This window comes from Symphodus melops (assembly GCF_947650265.1).
Source record: "Symphodus melops genome assembly, chromosome: 13".
NCBI classification, from domain to species: domain Eukaryota; kingdom Metazoa; phylum Chordata; class Actinopteri; order Labriformes; family Labridae; genus Symphodus; species Symphodus melops.
The window spans coordinates 2,462,170-2,478,720 of NC_136703.1; the positions used below are offsets into that span (position 1 = coordinate 2,462,170).

Sequence of the window (16,551 nt, forward strand, 5' to 3'; positions counted from 1 at the left end):
CTTTGACACGACTGAAGAATGAAGTTAAAAGGACAGTTCAGCCACTATTTCAAGGAAACTTCCTACTCGTGAGGATTTGATTCAAGCAAAGCCAAGTTTTGCGATATCCATCCATCCATCCATCTTCCACTGATCAAGGAGCTGGGTCAAGTTTCCCCACACATTCATCTCCCCTACAACATTTCCAAACTCCTCCGGGCGTCCTTGAGGAGCTCTAATGTACTGTATTTTCCTGCAGCATAACTCTCTGGATGATGTGGAGGTCATGTGTGTGACTGGATGTGTTAATGTCATTATTCCGAGCTAAACTATCAGAAAGAAACTAAAAGGACCTAGACAGGGTTCAAGGTTCAACCACCGTCTTGACCTGCAATGGGATCGAATCTAACTGTAGCTAATGAGCATGCAATAATATCATTTACAGCAATTTTTAAATAAAATAACTCACAAAGTGCTCTACATGCAAAGAGGGAAAAAATAAATTTTAAACATGAAGGGAACAGAAAAAAACAAACAAACGGTTAAAAGCCAAAATAAAGATCGAAGAAGCCAAAGGTAAAGGGTTGGATTTACCAATAAAGAGAGTAATAATAATCGGTGAGCCATTTTTTTTTTTTTTACTCACAGACTGAAAACAGAATAATTTACTGAAACTATGTTTAAAAAATATCTTGGCAGTCTGCTGCGTCTGTGATTTATTATCCATGCTTCTATTTTCCACATTTTCTGCATTCAATGATAATTTGGTCTCCGAGCCATCACTCTCTGGAGTCCCCTTGTTGGCCTCCTTGCTGTATTTCCTCCATACTTGTCATTCCTCTGGTCTACTGGTGATTAGGTATTTACATGTTCAGCTTGTGTGGGGGAAAAAGACTTCAGCTAATGTACATGTGGTCAGGTGTGTCTGAGGGGTTGGAATATTTCCCCTGAGAACATTTTTGAACTATCGGTTTGCACAGCTATTGATCACCAACATGTCACTGACTTTAGGCTTAGCTTTCATCTCAATGCAGTTGCAGCATTGCTGCTAAAAAAAACTGTGGTTGAACCCTGTCGGTAGAAGTCACTCCCCCCCCACTGAGCGGCCTCTCTGCTGGACTGCCGTCCTGACTTTCCTCCCCTGAGCGCCTGGAGCTGCTGGAGATGAGTAATCAGACTCATTACTGAAGCCTCTGGCCAGCTCCTCCATGTCACTGCATGTAATTAATCTACCTGAGCCAACTCATAGTGTAGGACCCCCTGGGGAAGAGAGGGGAGAGTATGGGTGAGGGTAGGAGATGAGAGGAGGAAGGGATGGGGGACACAGTGGAGGGAAAGTTGAGTGCATGCAAATGGAAGGCAGCTAAAGTGGAGATAAAGGGGAAATAAGAGGTGTGGAGTTAAGAGAAGAGGAGGAGAGATTAGAAGGCAGACAAGGACAGATATGGAGGACGAAGAAGGAGGAGAGGAGAGGTGGAAGGAGGCAGAAGAACAGCAGAAAATAGTGTAAACATGGGGAAAAATAAGGGCAAAGCGGCGTACTGAGGAGGAAAGGAGGAATGAGAAGAGTGCGAGGGAGAAGAGGTGACAAGAGGAGAAAAAAAAGAGAGAGGGAGGGGAGGAGGTGTAAAAAAGTACAAGGTGAGCACAAAGCCATCCCTGGCCTCATTACAGTAACATACCAGGCTGGCTCGGGTTCATTCGTTATCTGCTCCTGCACTCGTTTATTCTCCCGCTACATGAATCGTCTCCGTGGACTGCATGTCTCCATGGATTGTATGAATAGATATGGTTGTGTGTGTGTGTGTGTGTGTGCGTGTGTGTGTGTGTGTGTGTGCCTGAGGAAGTGAAAAGTGCAGACGTTAACAAAACAGAGCAGCTGGCTGCTAGAGGAGGGGTACGGCTGGAAAACGGAGCAGCGTGTGCACATGTGTGCGCGCCCATGAGCAGGTCACCCTCATGTAATTAGTCATGTTGAAGGATACCTGAGCGACTGTAAAAATACACTGAGAGCGTACACACACACACACACACACACACACACACACACACACACACACACACACACACACACACACACACACACACACACACACACACACACACACACACACACACACACACACACACACACACACACACACACACACACACACACACACACACACACACACACAGTCCCTCCTTTAAGAGCACTTTCATCTGCTTTAGACGTGGTGCTTTCATGCTACTGTTCTTCCAACAATGGATGGCTCTCCAAGCCTTACTAATTGATGTTTGAGGCTGGATACAGGCTGGAAGATTTTTCAAATCTAAACCGATTTTTCCAAACAGGAGAGACCACACAGATAAGGACAGCTCATATCCTTTTCTAACATTAAAATCCTCCGACCGCACACTCCAGGCGATTCAACCGGACCGTGAGAACGGTCAACAGACTCACAGAAACTTGTGTGGTCGAACATGTAAAATCCATCTGGACACATGTCGACATCTATGTCTTGCATGAGACATTATAAAGACACCTGTGTTTTTTGCAATAATTCCACAAGCTGCTGTTCTTTGATACTCAGCTCGGGGCTCACTTGTATTTCATGTTAACTGCTTGGTGACGATGACTGGTCTGCTCGCTCTCCTTGGCTGCTGCAGGTATTCTGTCAGAGGCAGCCGGATCAGGCACCCGAGATGAAGGACGCAGTACAATAATCGTATTGACACCACACACACACACACTTGAGAATTATTTGGACTGATAAATCGGTTGTGTCAAACCTTGTAGCCTCGCCCCCCGATAGTTGGGTGATGGAGGAGGGATTAATCGGGCCCAAAATCATCTCGTGTGTCACCAGCCTCAGTTACTTTTTTCTCCAATTGTAAACAATGGCGTCGCCCCCTGTTGGTCATTACGGAGGTATAAAACACTTAAACAATGGCTTTCCAGTCTTTGCTATCAACATATAGTAAGCTAGCTAGCTAGTCAGAGCATGATGAAATAATGTAAGAGGCTGTGTTGCAGGAGATGTGTCTGTTCATATGTCTACTGTATGTGAGCTATATGACAGTTTTTGTAAAAGTAATAAAGTCCAGACTTCACTGAAGTCTAGACCAATTTGTAAAGACAAAAAAAAGACTGTCATCTTTCATCTTCCTAAAAGATGCTGTGCACATCAGTTCCAGATGTGTGGACTTACAGTGGGAAGTTCACACACTCACACGCATGTATGATAGCCTATGTGTGTCAGTGTAATAAATCATGTAAAGCAGGTTGCTGGTTGCTGCTGATGCCACAGTCTCCGTCAGCTCCACATGATTAGGAAGAAGATCATGTGGAGAATCTCCATATGTCTGCTCCATGTTTGGGCTTCCAAATCCCTGGGGAGGAAGAAGGGTGTGTATATGGATGTGCGTGGTTTTTTTTAATGAACAAATGAGTGCGTCTCCATGCAACTTGGATGCAGGCGATGCGTGTGTGTTTGTGCACGCGCTCACCAGAGTGTGTCTTCCTGTGAACATCCTGGTGTGCATCCATGCATACTTTGGCTCCCTGGTGTATTTGAGTATGCAAGTTCAATGTTTCAGTGTTTGCAGAGCGGCTAAATAATGCACAAAGAGACAGTAAGATGGAACGGATGACTGTACATCTACTGCTGGCTAATTTTCTCTGTGATTTATTACACTCCACTGTCCCAGTCGCAGCCAGCTGTGATACATGTACACACAATCCCCCGCTGAGAATACTCAACACAATAGTCACAAGTATACAGGTTCTCAATCACACATGGATCTTTGTGTGCTGAACCTTTTCATTCTGTTTTTTCTCTTTACACGTATCTGAAGAGTGGAGGGTAAGTGGGGTAATTTAAACCCATAATACGACCAATTACCCCAATATACATTTGTTTCAAAGTCTCAGCCTCCTAAAGCTGCACTCGTCATTTTATTCAGCATCAAAAAACGGTTAAGATCTGTTTAAAAAACGTACAAAGGATGTGTGTAACCACAAACACACAGAGAATATGAATGATCATCCAACGGTGCAACTCTCGCAGTTTTACCTTTTTCATTTAGCGCATCGTTGTGGTTTTAAAGGATCACATCCGGGACCCTCTCACTGCACAGGTGAGTTCTTTTTCCAGATGTGGGCAGCTGAGAGAACAGTGTAACACAAGAGTAATAACCTCATCTACATCAACGCTCTTGTATGAAGCTCCATGCACTGATCCTTCATGTTTGACAGTGTAACTCTACTCTTGCATCAAATAGTCCCCCAGTGTCCATAGCTCTAAACCTCTTTACAAGGACTCCTACACTCTGCACAGCCGTGTTCCAGGACCCCCCATCGTCCTGGAACCTTTAGGTCGTCCTGCAGACTTACAGGGGCAGAGACTTACAGGGGCAGAAACTTAACTAATTTTGTTGTCTTTGTGCATTCTGATGAAACTATTTCAAATACACCTCGTTCTGTAATGTATGACCTGGACACAGTGAAGAGGTTCCTGGTTCGAATCCCTGTCTGTGTGGAGTCTCCACATGCACGGTTCTGTCCAGGTACTCTGGCTTCCAGTCCAGCACATGCTCGTTAGGTTAACTGCTGACTCTTAACTGCCTGTAGGTGTCGATATGAGTGTGGCTGGTTTTCTGCCTCGGTGTCAGCCCTGTGACTGACTGGCTAAAGGTCCAGGGTGCAACCCCGCCTCTCACCCAATGACAGCTGCGATCGAGATCAAACAGGAAAAGTGGTTAAAAAAAAGGAGGGATGGACTTGCGACCAAAAAAGGGATTTAAAAATCTCTCTGTTAAACAGAAAATTAAACATCTTGACTGAGAATGAAACAAGAATTAAGGTCAAGAGCGAGGGAACCGACCGCACACGTCTAAGAGGCCACAACGTTATTTAGTTAAAGGCACAAGTAAGGAGCAAGTAACATCCCTTACTCCATTTTCTTATTGGACTTTGTAGCCAGCATCCTTGGGTCAGGTATCCAGATCTTAAAATGTGTGCAGGTGTCTTAAAGGCATCTTAGGTGTAGAATTTGGGGCCTTGTTTACTTCCCTGTATTGCAAGCAGGTTTTCCAACAGGTCAAAAAAGGTGAAACAAGATTGCATCACTAAACTTGCTACTGAGCAGAAAACCGTGCATGGCTAGAAAAGCTGTGTAACCAGTCTCTGTTAGCCCGACCGTCCTTCCACCCTCTGTTATTCTGGTTAATCTCAGCACTTTCACTTTTGCACGGATCATGATTTTCTTTTCCTTTTCATCACTTTTCTCAAACAGGCACATCTTTTACATTCCAAATACACTGTCCCTCCCTCCATCTGTTTCTCCCTCATTTGTTTGTTTCCCCCTCAGCCGGCCTGCTGAGCTTATAGCCTCTCTCTCCTCCTCTGTCTCTCTTTATTCTCTCTCTCTCTTTCTTCTTCTCCCTCTGTATCGCTCTCTCTGTTGCATCGTCATTGTCTTTTCTTAATTCCCACACCTCCTCTTTGGCTCTCTCTTTGTCTTTTTGCTCACTGTTTTTCTCTCGTTTCAGAGCCTTTTGTGTGTGTTTGTGTCTGTCAGTCTACAACACCACTGCAATTCATCATCATTTTATCTACAGCTCCCTTAATTGGATCCTATCACAGTCCCACCTGACGAGGAGAGAAGCGGGGGGTTGGAAAGACTGAAGCTTACACCCACACACACACACGCACACACACACACACACACACACACACACACACACACACACACACAGTTAAAATCCCCATCATGTCTGGCTTCATCAGCAGCTTTAAACCTGTGTTTAGGCTGTATTTACTATTTTTCCTCCTGGCTCTTACAAAATAAAACTGCATACATGTTCTGCCAAATAAATGAGGAAGTTGATGTGTGTGTGTGTGTGTGTGTGTGTGTGTGTGTGTGTGTGTGTGTGTGTAGCCATTCAGTTGGCCAGTGACTCAGATGTGCTGAGATAAATGTCTGTCCTCTATCCTCAGCAGAAGAACTGGTGCAGGCGTTAATGTGTGTGAATGTATTAAACAACCTCATCAAACCTTGTCATGCGTTATGACCACTGTCTGCTCAGCTGTGATGTCATGCTATCATGTATGTGCTGCAGACAGTGTGGTGAAGTCTGAGAAAACTACGACATGGAACCACGATATGTTCCTTTAAAATCAATGATAGTTTTAAAGCACGTTGTCAAACATGGAGCCTTTTCACACCAGCTGTTATAACAAATCACAAGTGAACATCTTTGAAGGCAGGCTTGGTGTTAATACAGACTGTATATATAAGTTAATGTTCCTCTACAGCTCCCTGTTTCACCAGAGAGTGTATGAACTGCACAGACTGCAGTCTCTGTTAACGGTGAAAAAACAGATCCATCATTGTTATATACCATCATCTCCTCTATTGAACGTCTGTATCCTTGTTTACTACCATGGACTGCTTGTGGGTCACATCTCTCATTCGCACCCAGGCCCCGCCTCTCCCACTTCTCCTGCCTGCACAGGATCATTCGGTATTGAAAATTAAAATGCACTGTCCATGACTGGATCAATACAGGGCGGGGCTTGTCCCATATTGTGTTCAGATAAAGCTCTAATGCGTGCGCTGGGTTTGCCTCTGCTGGGAATGACACACAAAGTAATGAAGGCAAAAGATTATTTTACAAGACGAAGGAAGGAACGATCAAATCAGAGAACATTCAATCAGATCTAAGCGTGTGTCTAAGTTTAAGTTCTCATGATCATCAAAGTTTTAAACATGACCATACATGCCAATACTGATATATTTGCAATAGAGCCGTGTCGACCGATAATGCAGGCCAATGAGTCAGGCTCCAGATTCTGTAGTAGAAGAATTTTGCGCCTGACTTTGTCCAAATTATTCACACGTTCAACTTGGTGTACAGCAATTACAGTTTTGGCAGCTCACTCTCTTTTCAACAGGCTTTCAAGTTCTCAGGTCTCCGAGGACACATCTGACAAAAGCCTGAAATAACAAAAAGTCAAATAGAAAAGAATAGTCTTTTGCATGACACAATTATAGAGACACAAGTGAATAAATATTCGGAAAATTACCTTTCTGAAACACAAAAGAACTATGGGAGCCATCATTACGATCTGGAAGTCAACTTCAGAAATGTGCCCCTGAACTATTGTTCATGTCACCATCCAACATCAGAGGCAGAACGACTCCCAGGATCACATAGTTGATGCTCATTCTTTCCTTTTTGCGGGGAGAATGGGGAGAGACTGAGCAGAGCTCAGAAACAGCAAGTGGCCGCAAATCAGGGATGTGTTTCCGAGCCCAGCGGTAATAGGGCGGCTGACTAAATGACCCGGAGCCCCTGACGAGTGTGTGACAGGCTGAAGGAACGGCGCTCGGTAAAGCTGCCAAAGCTGAGCACACACGCACGCACGCACACACAGGCTGCCTTTAAACATCACAGGCTCACTATTGGACCTATCATCGTGACTGAGCGCTGATGTGTGCAGCTCCCATGTTAATCATATGTCTCGTTAAGTAAGTCATAATTGGTGTCATTTAAATGCCTCCCCTCTGCCTCATGCCCTGATTGGAGCCGGGGAAATTAACATTGCTGAAATGGTCGCTCCCCATTAGCGGCGACAGTTTGACTGAGGGCTAAAAGGCAGTGAATGAGGAGTGGAATGAAGAGAGAGAGAGAGAGAGAGAGAGTGAGCTTGGAGACATGGAGTCCCTGTGGCTGTACACCTTAGCTTCAAGTCTCTGCCACACCGATCCATCACAGCTGGTATTTCACACTGCAGCTGATGATTAAAGCGGTACGGCTGTCCTGAACTGAGCTCATGCCTGCAGATTAAACAGCCAGGGTTGGTCAGAGCGAGGAGATCAGGATTGGCTGAGACGGTGGTCAGTTGATCACAAAGACCTCTACAGAGGACATTAAAGCCTCTGGAAGTTTAAAGCCTGGTTTAAATACTACTGTGCAAAATCTACGCTGTGGTAGTCTCCGCACAGGGAAGGAAAATGGCCAATGTTATAATTTGGTGCATTTATTTTCAGATTAGCAGTATGTGTTGTGTTGCCTGCACATGGGTACGTTCCGTCTTACCGTGGTCTTCTGACACTGTATACTGGTGCTGTTGAACCTCAGAGCCGGGACGCTGTGCATGTTGCCCTGGATGTGGAAGATGCACTCGTAGTTCCTCTGACCGGACTGAGGCTGCGGAAGATTCTTGGCCAGCAGGGTGATCGGTCTCATGACTCCGGCAGGGATGTAGATCTGGGTGGAGGGCAGGATCTGAGGACACTCCTGGAGACGAGAAAAAAACAAGAATAAAGAAATGTAAAGACGTGACTGAAAAAGAAAGTCGGCTGTTGATCTTTGGGGACAAAATCCCCTTCGAGAGAATAACAGGAAAAAAAAATCTCATTTTTTTTCATTGACAGGAAAACAAATAAATATATTCAACAATACAATTTATTCCAAATTGAAAACTTTAAATTGTGTCCCCCAACAGAGCCATGGCGTACCAGATGTCCTGTACGTCAACAAATGCCTGTGAATGCTTTTTTGGTTTTGCTCCCCTGAGCCTCCTTCCAAATAAACACATGATTCAGGACGCCTTTCAGTCTCCTTTGTTCTCAATCGAGACTGTGCTTGAAGAACGAGGCAGCCCAAAACCTCCGCTCACAAATTATCAACACTCTCGAGGATCAACTCGTGTCCTATTTACGAACCGCTGAATATTAATTGTGGCAGTTACTTGTCAAAATGAGCACAAGCCGTTTCAGAATCAAACCCTTCACTGTATTAATGAGGCTGTTACGGATATTAGGGATGTTTTTGCCTAAATGAATGCAGCAAAAGGATATTCTAATTCTTTCAGCGTGGACAGAGCTGAGAGCCCGCAGCAGCGTCTCTTAGGAGCACGGACGGTGCTAATGCTTCACTGTTGTACTGTTTAACAGCTACAGTTTAACGGATTAGAGAGAGAGAGATGTCTGAGGGGTCAGCGCCTCAATTCAGCTAATTCTCGCCGCTCTTCTATCACCAAAAAAAAAACTTGGCTGACACAATGGTTTTTACTGCGTTTTAATTGGTCGAGCTTCACAGCTGTTAGCAAGTCACGAGATGAAACGCAGCTGTCAGCAGCAAGCCATGCTTCACCGTATTCAACAAGTCTGTAGTATGCGTGCCATCGATCCTACACGAGTAGAAAAATATAAAAATGAGGCAACACTTTAGGAAATAATCATGTAAATGCCAAATCAGAGTGTTAGTTTTACATCAAATACATTGAAAGTATCTCCACTGTTAAAAAGAAAAAATCTAAATAATGTTCGCTTTAAAAGTCTTTATTCCTGATGAACCAACGTTTTCAAATACAGAATGTTCCAGTTCATTGATAGTAACGGATAAATGTTTGAAAAAGAGTCAAGAAAGACTGCAAACAAAGGATTAGTTCGCCTTTCTAATTGATGTTTCAAAATGTGGAATTACTGTTCACAGAAAAGTCTTGTTTCAACTAAGTGTTGTAAAAAGGCTGCGACTTAGGAAGATACTTTATGTGGTCTAATTAGACACAAAAAGGGATTTTGCAATACCAGAAAAGGCTGTAATTACCACAGAACAAGTTTTACCCACTAATGTGTGTTCAGTATGCTCCCAGAGTCGCAGTGAACGAGCACAAAGGCCATTCAAACATAAAGCTACAACTTGTGAATTAAGTCATATTCCACTTAGAGTAGCGTTAAGTAAACCATAATCATGCTATTAGATTGGTACAAAGGTTTATCTGCATTTCAAAATGAGCGGTAACTGTATCCCTCCATTAACAGGAATGCACCTAAAGTTTGAACCAAGGCAGCTGCTTCACACACTCTCAATAAGAGCCTGTGCCTTGCAGAGGTGCCGTCTAATGGAGCAGCGGTAATGACTTACAGATTGGCCTGGGAACGGTGGCGAGGATACAGAGGGGAGAGAGAGGTTTGGACATAATGGCACCGAGAGACACCTCCGCTCCCTTTAAACCCATTAATGCACACTCTCTCTTCCCAAAAACACTGAGGGCATATACAGGGTGAAGGTTGGAAAGGTAAAAGAAGTGGTTATTTGGAGATAATAGAAACTTTAAAAATTGCTTTTCAGAAGCACTGCAGCTCTAAATGTTTAATATAGATTTGTGCGTTTGGTGCGTACTAGAATGATGACGTTCAGTCGACTAAAGTCACCAGTCAGTAAAAGGAATTATTCATATTTTGGCCTTTGATGCCGGTCACATGGTGAAACTGTAACGCAGCTAAACGCTACTAGCTTGTTCTAGCTCGGGTTAATGTGCCTGCTCTCCTTACTCTACAACCAGGATGGAAACAAGCACAGTGGGCTGTTAGCATCTCGTAGCGAGCAGTTTGGTTCTGGCTGTAATTACCACAGAACAAGTTTTACCCACTAATGTGTGTTCAGTATGCTCCCTGAGTCGCAGTGAACGAGCACAAAGGCCATTCAAACATAAAGCTACAACTTGTGAATTAAGTCATATTCCACTTAGAGTAGCGTTAAGTAAACCATAATCATGCTATTAGATTGGTACAAAGGTTTATCTGCATTTCAAAATCTGTGATAACTGTGATTACCGCAGTGTGTGTGTGTGTGTGTTTCTTGGTACACACACTATATGAAGGTTCAGAATGATGAAATAATTATGGGCGTGACTGACAGGTGGGCGTGTTGTAGCTGTTTGTGAGAAGGCTCCACCTTCATGTCTGCTTCTCTGGTGACAGCATTGCCAATATTGCGACTGCCACCATTGGGCTTTAAAACTGAGCTTTTAAAGCCAATAGATGATGATATCACTGAGACGACATTCATGTTTCACACAGTCAATGGTCTTAACTGGGCAAGAAGGGTTTCCTTCATAAGCAACATTTATTCAGTTTAAAGGCACCAGGTGCAGGCTGTTTTCCACTCAGTACAAATACATACTGATTGCTTTTTTGGAAGTCGATTTTTTTTTTTTTTTTTTTTTTTTTTGGGGGGGGGGGGGGGGGGGGGGGGTTTATTAGTAACTGAAAAATTATCTAAGAATAACTTTACTGCCATGTTTGCCAATGAGTCAGTTCATTTCACAACCACAGTGGGAGATAATGTGAAAGCTCCTACATGTAATTAACAGTGTGAGGCTCAGATGAACAGGTTTCTCCCAGTTGGCAGCTCACATTCACAGAGATTTTAACAGGATAGTGTTGAAGCCAAGTTGCAGTAAAAGAGAAGGAATAGGAGGTGGATGAGAGAAACGAGGAAAAGACAGACGAAGAAGGGATCAAATCAATGCCAGTGAGCCCAGTGAAGCAGATTGTCAATTAGTAAGGCTGACAGTCAAAGTTTAGAGTATTCACAGATGGCGACAGACCGCTAATGAACTGCTTCTAGCCTCTAATAAAATGGAAAACAGGACTAAAGATGCCCAGAAAGGAAAAAGGGAAAAGGAGTGTGTGTTTTAAAGTGTGTGTGTGTGTGTGTGTGTGTGTGTGTGTGTGTGTGTGTGTAGCTCGATATTTTCATGAGAGTATCCACTCTGAAGTAACAGTCATTGTTAATGTTGGAAGGACTGAGCTCAAGCATCCGCTCAAAGAGTGGCATAGAAATCCTGCCTGGCTGCACACACACACACACACACACACACACACACACACACACACACAGACACACACCCACACACACACACACGCACTTAGACCACTTCACATCTGTGCCTCTCTGCTGCACACTCGTCGGCCTATTGCTTCAACAACACACGCTCACATCCTCTCTTATTACTGATGCATCAGAGTCAGGATAAAAAGCACATTCCTCTGAGAAGCATGATTATATGCACAACACGCACATGCATGAACACACACATAAAAGCATCCCACACCCACGCAGAGAAACCTACATCTAAAGCACAAAGACTCACAAGCACGAACAGAAGAAGAGAAAGGGTAACACATACTCAGAGACATAAAGGAGCCAGGGGGGTGGGACAAAAGAGCCAGGAGCAGAGGATTGTGGGAGATGTTTCATTAGGAGTGGTGACAGGTGTCACAGCGAAGTCTGCATCAGATAGCGAAGCAGTTCTACACAATGAGACCCAACAATCTCCTCTACCTGAGGGATTCCTCTAATCCCCGCGCTCACTTTCTTTCTTCCTTTCACCTGATCTGTTTTTTTTTCTCTCCCTCTCTTTCTCTTCTATCCGTCTCATTGTCGTTGCTTTATTTTACATCTTTATCTCGTCCAGGAACTGAGCTGCCTCCTTTTCTTTCCCAACATAACTTTCCTCTGAGTCACACTTTGTGGTTCTCATTTGTTGTCCTGGTAAAACTACAGTCCCACAACTGCTGCAGAAACACACAGAGAGGCAACTTCAGGTAATCCAATCTGCAACTCTGATGTATTTGACTTTTTATTCACGAGTCTTAAGTCTAAAGAACAGCTGGAAAAGACATTTATAAAAGCCTGAAAGCTACTGAAAATGTGGCTTGAAATACAAAAATGAATCTGTGATTTCAAATTTTAGGGTTGCATTCAAAATGCATCATTTGCATGTTTACGTATATTTACTCATGGGCACTGATAGCCTAGTGGTTAGCATACATGCCCCATGTGTGGAGGCTACAGGTTTTAATCTGAACTGTGGACTCTTGTCCCACTTGTCTCTCCCTCCAATTTCTGTTTCCATCTTCTGTCCTATTTTTAAAGTAAAGGCCGAAAAAGCCACAAAATTTACCTTTAAAAAGATTTTGTGAAGTCTAAGGAAGAGCGTGTTGGCTCCATACGTGTTCATTAATCCTGAAACGGTCGCTCCTTGGTGTGGGGATTTTTTTTTTTGCTTCTTTATCCTCACTTCATTTTGGACCCAGCACCACTTAGGGATGTGTAAGTGTTTTTTTTAATTCTTTTTATTTGTTAATGTAATATGCATTAAAGCAAGATGCTCCAGTTTTCCAAACATTACTGAAAGCGTTTATGCTTTTCTCAAAAACATTTACTCAACAAATACAGGACAGAAAATACAAAAGCATCCCCGGACGTCCTTTTATCTTACTGAATGCTCTCAGGACTTCGGTAAAAACTGCTATGTTGAGCTATAAATGAAGTCCACTGTACGTCAGTGATGCAGAGGCTGAGCGTAAGATAAAGCATGGGATAAGAAAGGGTAAGAAGAGGTGAGGAGAGAAGATCTTGGGAGCCGTAGATTCATTTATTAAAGAGGGGGATGAGAGCGGAGGAGGTCAAGATCCCATCAGACCAAGGCAGGGGCGGAGCGCTGCATCATGGGAGTCGTACACATCGCTTATTACCAAACAATTTTCCTCAAAGGAAACACTGATACACACCCCAATCCTTGTAACAACGAGATAGACTAAAACACACACACACACCCAACACATGCACATTCTTCCTGCACTCCACACACACCGTGATCACAAGCTAAATCCTGCCCTCTGGCTCTGTGCTCGGAGACGGTGCAGTCTTAGGCCGGTGGAGTGTTTTACAGCAGCCTTGGGGCCAAATACACACACACTGCGATCAAAGGTGGGGAGGAAAGCCTTCGGATGAAGAAATAAAAAAAAAAAAGAAAGAAATTAGCCTTCCTTACTTGCAATGTTAAATCTCTATCAGCTGCTTCCAGCATGCGCAGGACTAAACACTGCACAGAACCCTCAGGCTAAACTTCAGAGAAACGTTTGAAATATTACCTGGATCCGATTATTTGTCCGCAGACTCCTCAAGTGAGTGGCGTCACTACGATTAGTTTACTGCTCCTGATCGAGGCAGAGCATCCCTCTAAATATCAAACATGTTCAATATTTGCGATTCCGAGTCAACCTGCCTCCGACGGAGCAGCAGCCAATGAGAGAACTTTGACGCGTTGTCAACCAGATGTTGCGTACTCTGACATCTCACCGCCAAATTCTGTGAAGCTGCACATGATCCATCTTCTTCAGTCAGGAATTCATCCGTATCGATTTTCTGTTTTTCACTGCAAAACAAGTCTGCTGAGGTCGTCCATCGTCCTGCAGCTTTCTTTTTTTTTTTCATTCTTCTGAAGTGACGTTTGATGTAAGTTTCTATCTGTCTTCTCCCGGTCAAGCCACGTCGTCAAGTGTGTGCATGTGGAGGATTATAATGTTATAAATGTCCTGATGTCTTTGGTTTTTAAATTCAGTTGAAATTTGCAAATCTTTGTGTGTGGCCAGCTTTAGTGAAGAAAAAAAAAAATCAATCTGCACAGTGAGTGAAAAAAAAAAAAAACTTTTAAAGAAACCAAAGGAAGTTTTTCAAATTGATTTATTTCCACTGCAATAACAGGAAAGTCTAAATTCAATGAAAGAAAATGTTTTTTTTTATCATTGCTGTACAATCTGCTGCACAATGAAAGACTTGAGGTTTTAGATGGACCAGATGCATCTGACGTCACGTTCATTTCCTTTAACTTGACCACAGTTAATATCCATCATGCAGAATATTCCTCCGTCCCTCCCTCTGCTTTCTACCTGCTCTGTTGTTTACTCGAGCTGCGGTCGGATGCCTGAGGCCATGAATCCCTGCTGGCCAGGAGTGCATTTCCATATCTACCTTTCCTCTCCTCCTCTGCCTCCTTTTGCTCACATCCTTCACTCTCCGTTAGCTGCTTTACTGTGATGTGTGAGGGGAAGAAAAAAGGCCAACGAATCAAACCGTCTCTGACACACAGAACAACAAAACTTCCTCTCGAGTGTTACACATTTTATGAGTCACACGGTAACTTTAGAGTCTCACTGTAGTTCCTGCAAGACGATCATCAAGAATCATAATCAGCTTTTCACTCAAATTAAAAACTATGTTTGAAATCTAACGGCATTAAAGAATACTGACATCAGCATGACAACGACCAACATGATCCAAGATAAAAAACAACACATTTAACAAACCATTTAGCATAAAGCATGATGGGAAACGAGGCAAAACTGGCTGTCACTACACTCTAAAGAATCAGGATGTTACACAAAGGCATAATGAGAGGATTGTGCCTCTTCAAGTCAAGCAGAGTCAAAGTGGAGGATCGTCAAAGCTGCAGTCTTTTTCGATTTAACTGGATTCAGGAAATTGGATTGCTTCTTCTCCCTCATTTATATAAAGCTCTTACACATTTAAAACAATCTCATCATCTATGTTCCTCCGTTTCCTTGAAGTACCTCCTATCAAAAAACAGAGTCACCCCTTTATCGTGATGTCAGAAACGAGGCAAAAGCCCTGATTGGCTAGCTGGCCGTCAGCACCTCGCTGAGGCACTGACAGCCTCCGAGTATGATGGATGAAGAGAGGCTGTGTGTGTTTGTCTATGTGTGCGAGTGTCGGGGGGGGGGTCACCACAGTGTCTACGTCCCGAGGGATTAACGTTACAGTCCAATGAACCGTTTCAGAAAGGAGGGGGCAAGACCCCATCGACCAGCGCTTTTATACACACACACACACACACACACACACACACACACACACACACACACACACACACACACACACACACACACACACACACACACACACACACACACACACACACACACACACACACACACACACACACACACACACACACACACACACACACACACAGACGCACATACCGAAAGATACAGACGTGATATGATGACCACATCTCCCAGGAGAGAGGAAGAGTCATTTGTTGAGCAATGTCTCAGTTTTAGACATTAATATAGTTAAACCCTGGAGAATAAATCTAACACACACACACACACACACACACACACACAAACACCACAGCAGTGTGCGATGACTCTTTGCTCGTAATGCCAATAGATCTCTCCATTCAATCATCCCAGAGACAGCTCATAAGCCAGTATCTATATAGATCTCAAACATTTTCTCCTACTCTATTTCTCTCCCTCTTCATCAACAACTTTTTTTATTTTTTTATCTCTGTGTGTCTGTCTTCTCTAACTCCACAGAAAACACTAGAAGGTCATAACAGGGAAATTTATAAAGCTCTACATCATGACATCCAGTTTTCTCCGCTCTTCTGTACGAGCACAAACTCGGTGTCCAGCGTCTCCCAAGTGTCTGCCTGCACCTTCAGCTCTGTGTGTCTCTTTATGTTCAGTAAAAAAGGTCAAACAAAGGGCACAAACTCAGATCCAATAAAGCAGTGCTGGCCATTTGAAAGAATGCAGGTGTATGGTGCTTATTTATTTGATAACATTTTAAAGGTTTAAAGGCTCCAACTAAATGAGACTGATGCAGCAAAAAGGCTTCAAGGCTTTAAAACCGTACTCCATAAACCAACGAGTGGCAACGTCCAAGTCTTCATGACAAACACAATGACTTGAAAGGAAAAGCATCTTTTTATTTATCCTACATCAGCTAACCTTCAGCTGTCCGACAGTTCAAGTTTGTTCTTGGTAAAGCAACAGAATAGAAATTGTGCCTGCCGGGAAAAGACCCCCCCCCCCCCCCTCCCCTCCTCCGACTCTGGAGAGCTCTTGATCACACGTCTCCATTAGAATAGCGTTGCCCTGTGTGGTATCTCTGATGACCGAAGTGCGATAGTGT

At 43.6% G+C, this 16,551-nt stretch overlaps 1 protein-coding gene across 1 annotated transcript in view; it reads right to left on the reverse strand.

Moving 5' to 3' along the window:
- The window catches only part of LOC306833641 (plexin-A1-like), a 258,108-nt gene that overhangs the window by 70,818 nt on the left and 170,739 nt on the right, over positions 1-16,551 (reverse strand). Inside the window, 1 exon segment of the mRNA XM_079359035.1 lies at positions 8,065-8,265. Within this exon segment, the coding sequence (XP_079215161.1) occupies positions 8,065-8,265 (201 nt within the window).